The sequence below is a fragment of the Bombina bombina genome, chromosome 3, assembly GCF_027579735.1.
Source record: "Bombina bombina isolate aBomBom1 chromosome 3, aBomBom1.pri, whole genome shotgun sequence".
In the NCBI taxonomy this organism is placed as follows: Eukaryota; Metazoa; Chordata; class Amphibia; order Anura; family Bombinatoridae; genus Bombina; species Bombina bombina.
In genome coordinates this window covers 509994752-510004119 of record NC_069501.1, presented here as the reverse complement: position 1 = coordinate 510004119, position 9368 = coordinate 509994752, and the positions used below count along the sequence as shown (strand labels likewise).

The following is a 9368-nucleotide window of genomic DNA, read 5'->3' as shown; positions in this document are numbered from 1 at the left end:
ACAAGGAGCATAGCAAAAACTTGGCACTCAAATTAAAACAAGCTGACAGAGAGAAATGTAATATGAAATTACTGCTGCAGTTTTGAAAACATCACTAGTTGTGTTTTTCCTCTTTATGCCCATAATGGTTTTGTATCACCCACTAGTTTTTAACCCTTTCATTTTAACCAAATCATTTTTAAAGCATAACTGCTTTCATAACCTTGATCTACTTAAGAGATCTCTTAAAATCTCAGTTTTAAGATATAAATAGATAAAAAAAAAAATGGCAGCTAACAAAATGTTTTAAGTCTTATTAACTTGGCAACCAAAGTATAAAGGGTGATTATCAATATACATGTGTTTGTACCAAAATGAATAACTCTAGTGATCCACCTTAAACAAAGATAGAAAACAAAGGCTGTGGCATAGGCAGGGGCGGTGTTTGGAGCTGAAAGCACATTCTTGAGAACTAAGGAATAGGATCTGCTAGGGATACAGAAATTGATATGTCACTTCCAACCTGTCGCTGAATAGGCTTCTATAGTATCTTTCCCTATCTGTGCTCCTTAACTTATTCTCCTTCACTTCTTCCATACCTTAAATGCGTTTATTGTTTACATCAGTGAAAGTTTTATACTCATTTCTTCATTTAATAGTTTGTACTTTAGTTTTCCATCTTTGCTTTTGCATTTATTTTTAACATGTCCAGAGTAGCGAAGTACCGGCGCCAGGTGAGCGAAGATCCAGATATAGATAACCTATTGTCCACTTTATCCCCTGAAGAGATGGAGCAGCTGCAGAGGGAACTGGATTCAGGAGACCCTGATGCTGGGATCTCTGCTGGGCTACGTAAGGACCAGACTGAAAAAGCTTCCTCCCAGAGGGAAGCTGAAAGAGAGCGATTCACAAAACAGACTTCAGCTGATGTAAGTGGCAGTGCTAATAGTTAAAAAGGATAGAAACAGGAGTCAAGTGTAGAAGCTAATGGATAATAAATAAAAAACTCCTACATATCCTGCTTTAAAAGAAATGTTTTCGTTTGTTGGAACAGTAACATAGAATACAAACCAGCAAGGGAATGCACCATGTGTTGGTGTTCTGAGAGAGAGAGAGAGAGAGAGAGAGAGAGAGAGAGAGAGAGAGAGAGAGAGAGAGAGAGAGAGAGAGAGAGAGAGAGAGAGAATTAGAATAAGAGAGAGAGAATGAGAGAGAGAGAGAGAGAGAATGAGAGAGAGAGAATGAGAGAGATAATGAGAGAGAGAGAGAGAGAGAATGAGAGAGAGAGAGAATGAGAGAGAGAGAGAGAGAGAATGAGAGAGAGAGAGAGAGAGAGAGAGAGAGAGAGAGAATGAGAGAGAGAATGAGAGAGAGAGAATGAGAGAGAGAGAATGAGAGAGAATGAGAGAGAGAGAATGAGAGAGAGAGAGAATGAGAGAGAGAGAGAATGAGAGAGAGAGAGAGAATGAGAGAGAGAGAGAGAATGAGAGAGAGAGAGAGAATGAGAGAGAGAGAGAATGAGAGAGAGAGAGAATGAGAGAGAGAGAATGAGAGAATGAGAGAGAGAATGAGAGAGAGAGAGAATGAGAGAGAGAATGAGAGAGAGAGAGAATGAGAGAGAGAATGAGAGAGAGAGAGAATGAGAGAGAGAATGAGAGAGAGAGAATGAGAGAGAGAGAATGAGAGAGAGAGAGAATGAGAGAGAGAGAGAATGAGAGAGAGAGAGAATGAGAGAGAGAGAGATTGAGAGAGAGAGAGAGAGAGAGAGAGAGAAAATGAGAGAGAGAGAGTGTGTGTGTGTGTGTGTGTATACACACACACACACGTACATACATATATATGCATGTAATTATTTTTAAAAGATCATTTAAACACTGCAATTTTGTTAGCACAATTTACAATTACAGATTGTAAAATAAACAAGTGCAGTTTAGAGATTCACTCCTTAAAATAATTTTTTTTTCAGTGCTGTGGTCAGTTAATAAGATAAATTAGTTTGAGCTCTGATTTAAGCAATCACTGTGTAGAAAGTTGCAGTCAGATAATTCCACCATCTGTAATTATGATGTAGGCACTTGATGAAGTTTAATAAATATATTTTAGAGGTATTTTACAGCAAACACATGCAAAATAAATAATTTATCTTGCAATATTGTTTTATTCTCCTTCATTGAATATTTTATGAGGGATTATATTTTGAGTTAAATTTCCCTTTAATTCTGGATATATATTCTTGTACATAAATGGAACTTATTTTTTTTCAGTTAGAACATTTAAAGGACCAGTAAATACAGTATATTTGCATAAACACCAAATACATGACAAGACAATGTAATAGCAATTAGTTTGAACTTTAAATGCGTAGCAGATTTTTTTTCTGCTATTATGTCTATTTCTACTCCTCCTGTATCATGTGACAGCTATCAGCTTATCACAAATGCATATACGTATATTCTGTGACTTCCTGCACATGCTCAGTAGGAGCCGGTGATTTTAAAAGGGTAGATATAATAAGACTGTGTACGCTTTCTTAATGGAAGTAAATTGGAAAGTTGTTTTAAATTACATGCTCTATCTGATTCATGAAAGTTTCATTTTGACTTTAATGTCCCTTAAATTTCAGACACTCTTACTTCATTTCTGCTCTTACATAATGCAGCACCCATAGAGAAAGTATTTTATAGTATAAAAAGAAGACAAAGAAAAAGAAACATTATGTGGCACACTTACAACTGTGTGTGAGGTGGTCACTAGCAAGTGTAGCAATGGGTAGGGTTAGAAAAGGACTATAAAACTTAAAGGGACAGTCTAGGCCAAAATAAACTTTCATGATTCAGATAGAGCATGTAATTTTAAACAATTTTCCAATTTACTTTTATCACCAATTTTGCTTTGTTCTCTTGGTATTTTTAGTTAAAAGCTTAACCTAGGAGGTTCATATGCTAATGTCTTAGACCTTGAAGCCCACCTCTATCAGATTGCATTTTAACAGTTTTTCACCACTAGAGGGTGTTAGTTCACATATTTCATATAGATAACACTGAGCTCATGCACGTGAAGTTATCTGGGAGCAGGCACTGATTGGCTAGACTGCAAGTCTGTCAAAAGAACTGAAAAAAGGGTCAGTTTGCAGAGGCTTAGATACAAGATAATTACAGAGGTTAAAAGTATATTATTATAACTGTGTTGGTTATGCAAAACTGGGAAATGGGTAATAAAGGGATTATCTATCTTTTAAAACAATAAAAATTCTGTTGTAGACTGTCCCTTTAAAATTTATTACATTAACTTAAAAATAAAATGGACCAATTGTCCCACATTAAAAGGGTGATAAAATGGTAAATTAGGGTAACAGCTACCTTCCCGTATGTCCTCTACAATTACACAAAATAAGTGGAATAACCGCTAATCAACAATAAGATTGCCATGTTAAGGCCAACAAATTTAACAATAAGATAAGGACAAGCAGGAAGGCAGTCCTTGTCCTTATCGTATTGTTAAATTTGTTGGCCTTAACATGACAATTTTTTAAGACCACTCTAATTGTTTTCAATTGTGGGGTTTCTAGCGAGGTTACTCCAATGTTATCAGCTAACAGCTGAGACTATTTTGTTAAGATAAGTTAAACTGTTGTTTTTCTTAATAGACTAGGGATTCCTCTTAACACACGGTAGTCTGGTGGATGTGCTTCAGGCAATACATTCCCCCTTATCTTATTGTTGATTAGCGTTTTTTTTCACTTATTTTGTTTAATTGTAGAGGACATACAGGAACCTTCTGAAAGCATTAAAGGGTGGTAAATTAGGAAACAGCTACCTAGCTGGTTTGCTAATTTACCACCCTTTTAATGTGGGACAATTGGTCCATTTTATCTTTAATTTAATGTAATAAATGTTAAGTTTTATAGTCCTTTTCTAAGCCTAACCCATCGCTACACTTGCTAGTAACCACCTCACACATAGTTGTAAAGTGTGTCACATAATGTTACTTTTTCTTTGTCTTCTTTTTATGCTATATCATCATTTATAACATTAGGCACTGCCTCATTGAGCTACATAGGCATACATCAGGAGGATTTTTTAGGTGGTACCTTACCCCATTATCCCTGACATTTCTTGTCAGGGTTTCTTTTGCATTATGTATTTTGTCATCTGTAAATATCACAGCATCAATATATGCTTTCATTGTACTATATTAAACATTTTTTAAACTGTTAAGAGGATTTTTTTCTACATATGGAAATAAAAACTAGAACTGTTGACACATTTTCAGAATTTATTTTTTCAATTAGATATGACTTATTCAACTCGTATTTCTTTTTAGGAATCAAAATCTCCAGATAAACCTAATGCTCACAAAAAAATAGATATGGAAAGTAAACGCCTTCATACACAGAACAGCAGCAGGATGCAGGTATCAGAGGAGAAGAAAGAGACCAAAACAGAAGTTGGTGCTCCCAAACAGGAAAAACAAAAAGATAAGGATGACCGGGTTGCCAAGATGAGGGAAAGATTTAGACAAGAAAAAAACAACACAGTGGAAAAAAAAACAGAAGGATCCACACCTAACAATACAAGCAACGTGAAGATTACAAAAACAGAAAAAGAACGAATCAAAGATGAAACAGAGAAGACCAAACCAAAGACAGAGAACTCAGAAAAGCAGCTGGAAAAGCAAGAAGCTCCAGACAAATCCATAAAGACCAAGGGAAAACAAATCCATAAAGACCTCAATAAAAATGTTCCTATATTGAAAACACCGAATGAAGATGACAAAGTTGTCTATGAAGACCAAAAAACTGAGAAAAATGAAAATGGTACACTAAACCAGGTAGAAGAAGGCAAAGAGGATGAATCATCTAGCATCTTTGATGAACTTTTGGAGAAAGTAAAAAACAATGAACCAGAAATGACAGAACTTAATCTAAATAATTCAGACTGCATCACCATTGAGACTCTAATGAGCTTTACAGAGGCCTTGGAATTCAATACCCATGTTAAGCTCTTTTCATTGGCTAACACACGTGCTGATGACCACATCGCATTAGCTATTGCAGCCATGCTGAAGTCAAATAAGACAATCATCAGCATCAACCTGGACTCCAACCATGTCACAGGAAAAGGCATCTTAGCAATCTTTAGAGCCCTTCAACACAATCAAACTCTGACAGAGCTACGCTTTCACAACCAGAGACATATCTGTGGTGGCAAAACAGAAATGGACATTGCAAAAATGTTGAAGGAAAACACCACTCTTCTAAAACTTGGGTACCACTTTGAGTTAGCTGGGCCCCGTATGACAGTTACCAACTTGCTGAGCAGAAACATGGACAAGCAAAGACAACGCAGGATAGCAGAACAAAAAGCTGCACAGGCAGCAGGTGACAAGAAAAATAACTGCCTGGAAGTGCCAAAAGCCATAACACCTTCCCCTAAAATCTCACCACAGCCCTCCCCTCAAATCTCTAAAAAGGGTCCCTTAAAAAAAGGAGGGATTCCTGCTCCCCCTCCCCCTCCACTTGCACCACCACTAATCAATGAAAATATCAGGAGCTCCTTATCGCCTGCTTCTCAAAGGAGGATAGTTGAAAAAACAGGACCTTCAGAGAAGAATTCCAGGGATCAACTTCTAGAATCCATAAGAACCAGCAATATCAAGCAACTTAAGAAGGTGAGAGGGATACAAAAAGGCTGGGAATACAGACAGCAGGTGTTTACAGTGTTTGTGTCTAATTGGTTAAAATTATGAGAGTTATGAGGGTTAGTGTTGCTTAAAATTTACAGGTTTCCCAGAAGGAAAATCTAATTTTTTTCTGTTATGTCTCATATATATCATCATAAATGATGGTATCTTTATTAGGGCATAAACAAAATAAAATAAATCACCAGAACCTACAACAGGAATCCCTGAATACTAATTCTAATGATATTAGAATGAAATTAGAATGAAAGTGGGCTCTCTAAACTAGAGAACAGCAATAAGAAAAAAGTATCTATGTTTCATGTTGATTTTGAAAATTAGCACAAAGTTACAGAAAGCTACTGTTTGTATCCATAAAGTATTGATCTAAAAATCCACAGTCCACAGTATATCCTGAACACAATACAGGGAATAGTAATTTTTTCCCTCTCAGTGACTACAAACACCCGGTATGGTAATAGTCATTCGGAGTGATATTAGCCCTCCTAGAGATCACGCTCACCGGGCCACCATACAAGAATACAACTTGGTAACAACTGTAAAAGGCAGACATCCATCCGATTCTCAACCTCTCTCACCAGTACCGATGTAATCATCCGGTCACAACTGCACTGTGTCTCCGCTCCCACTGGTTGCGTCACTGGCTGGTTTAGGCTGCTGAAACCAAGACTGGTGTCTACTAGTAAACCTGTGAATTCTTGCCTTCCAAAGTCACTGGTGGTGCAAGAGCTGGAAGGATACGCTATAAGCTAGCATTAGCATGTCAGCTTATCACAGAGTTACTTTTTTTCCTCAGTGTGCAACCAAAACGGTGTTTTTTTTACTATCACCAACCAGGTGACTCTGGAAGCCAAGAATTCGCAGGTTTACTAGGGGACACCAGTCTTGGTTTGAGCAGCCTAACCCAGACAGTGACGCAACCAGTGGGAGCGGAGACACAGTGCAACTGTGACCGGATGATTACATCGGTACTGGTGAGAGAGAGTGAGAATCTGATTGATGTCTGCCTTTTACAGTTGTTACAAAGTTGGAGCTGGTGAGTCCCCTTGTATTCTTCTATGGTGGCCTGGTGAGCATGATCTCTAGGAGGGCCAATATCATTATGAATGACTATTACCATACCGGGTGTTTGTAGTCACTGAGAGAGGGAGGAAATTACTATTCCCTGTTTTGCATTCAGAATCTCCTGTGGACTGTGGACGTTTGGATATATACTTTATGGATACAAACAGTAGCTTTCTGTTACTTTGTGCTAATTTCCACAATCGACCTGAAACAGAGACTTTTTTTCTTATTGCTGGTCTCTAGTTTAGAGAGCCAACTTTCATTCTATCATTAGAATTAGTTTTCAGGGATAACTGTTGTCGGCTTTGGTGATTTATTTTATTTTGTTTATGCCCTAATAAAGATGCCCTAATATTTTTATTTGCTTAATAAACCCAGTGAATGTAGCTTCTCATTTATGACTATTGTGGGATATTTGTTGGATATATATATATAGTATTGAATTTAAATATTAAATCTTAGTAGGATTTAGGCTTAAATAGGCATAATCACAAAATTATTTAAGAGAGGCTTTATGTAAAAATGACATGTACAAAAACAAAATGTATAACCTGACAGAGAAAGACAAGAACATCAAAATATAGGATGACAGTGAGAAACGTTAAAGGGGTTATCAAGTATATGTATGTATGGATAAATTGACAGATACATAACTAGATAGATATATAGATAGACAGTGGGATTTTCCTCAACCAATAAGCATTTAACAAGGGACATAAAATGAGTGTGTTATTACACTGTGGCTTGCATACAGCTATGTGTTTAACATCTGAAATGGGGTTGAACTCTACTGGGAGCTAGCTAAACACATCTAGTGAGTCAATGATGACAAGAATATACCCTGAAAATAAAACTACATATTTTTAAGACTGCCCACACTTTGCTTGTTGCCAAAGGAACTATTGGATTTAAACACCTAGCCCCCAATAGTGCATTGCTGCTCCTAAGCTTATTTAGAAGCAATGTAAATGTATGCAAATTTAACACTTCCATTTTATCTGAATTAGGAAAGTTTAATGTTGAATTTTGAATTTCATGTCTCTTTAATACAATTTAAAAAGCTTTAACAATTTTTATTCATGCAAAACATTCTCAAGATGTAGAAACAGTGTTCTTCTAAATGCAAGATAGAACATTTTGGAGATTTATATCAGAAAAATACAGAAACATAACATTTTGTCTCTTTTCTTTTAGGTGGAAGTACCCAAATGGTTGAAGTAAACAGACTCTGAGGAATTCAAAAGAAAAACAATAAATAAATAAATAAATTAATTTAAAAAAGTGTATATATATATTATACATATATTATACAACAAACCTTTATTCCTCATCTGCAACATTTTTATTAAATATTACCACTGGCAAACGAATGCAATCTTAATTGTCAAGCATTCCCAATTACATATCTCTGTATTATATTCATAGCACTAATCATTAGAAGCACACATCAGTTATGCACATATTTATTCCCATTCAGTTTTGACAATTTTTTTAAAAACATTTGTTCTAAAAAACAAATGTTATGAATTTCACCTGTTGCTATGCTATCGTTAGCAGTTTATGTAGTGAATCAGTTGTATAGAATAAACATAGAAATATCGTGACATATAAACAAATGTTTAGCAGGTCTGGTGATCACCATGTATAAATCTGCAGTATGGAATGGTTCCAGGATACATACGAATCATTAATGAAAACTTTTAATGCCACGCTTATGATGATATCCTGCAAATAAAACTACATATTTTTTAAGGCTGCCCACACTTTGCCAATGGAAGAATTGGATTTTTCTTGCCTTGTTTCAAAGATAAAAAACAATTTAGCACACTCTATTCTTGCACTTTGTGCAAAGGGCACCCTGCTAAATAACCTTTTTAACTGTTTATTGATGATATGGCTTGAAGCACCATGTACAGTGTTCTACTGTTTAAAAGCTAAAACTTGTCCAAATATATATTTTTGATGCATTGTAAATCTTTTATGAAGGTATTGTACATTTATTCAGAGGTTATTAAATCTATAATAAACCACACAGGGTCTTTAAATTGTTCTGGCAATGACTGAGTTATTAGCAAGGAATTTTTTGGTTGTGTGCATATCTCATAACAAAAAATGTTTGCAGTAGCTTTCTGCTCCAGTTTTCCATATTTGGAAATATGCTTGTTCCTCAACACTGAGCACAATAGGGAGGGTGGAAAGCAGGATAAAAAGTTAAAGGTAGATCATATAAAGCAGAAACTTACTAGAAATAGGGACAGAAAATGATTGAGAGATATAAATGAGGTAGAGAAAACAAGTTTGCAAACAAAAATCATAAAAGTGATATAGACAGATGCTGTAACTTGGCATTATTACACTTTAGAGGTAAAGAGTTTTTTATATATAAAATGTGTGTACACTCACAAGTGTTTCCCATAACTGAGGCAGCAATTGCAAATGCTAGGTGTCAAAATATCAAGACTTAAAGGGATATGAAACCCAAAACAGTTCTTTTGTGATTCAGACAGAACATACCATTTTTTTTTAAAGTTTCCAATTTATTTCTATTATCAAATTTGCTTAGTTCCCATGATATTCTGTGTTGAAGAGATAGTTAGGCTGGCATCAGTAGCACCACATGGCAG

At 35.7% G+C, this 9368-nt stretch overlaps 1 protein-coding gene across 1 annotated transcript; it reads left to right on the top strand.

Moving 5' to 3' along the window:
• Positions 1-272: 272 nt before the first annotated feature.
• Positions 273-8789, top strand: LMOD1 (leiomodin 1). The gene is made up of 3 exons (XM_053704737.1): positions 273-908; positions 4303-5649; positions 7939-8789. Exons 1-3 carry the CDS (start codon positions 684-686, stop codon positions 7963-7965), a joined length of 1599 nt encoding a protein of 532 aa, XP_053560712.1. The 5' UTR covers positions 273-683; the 3' UTR covers positions 7966-8789.
• The last annotated feature ends 579 nt before the right edge of the window (positions 8790-9368 follow it).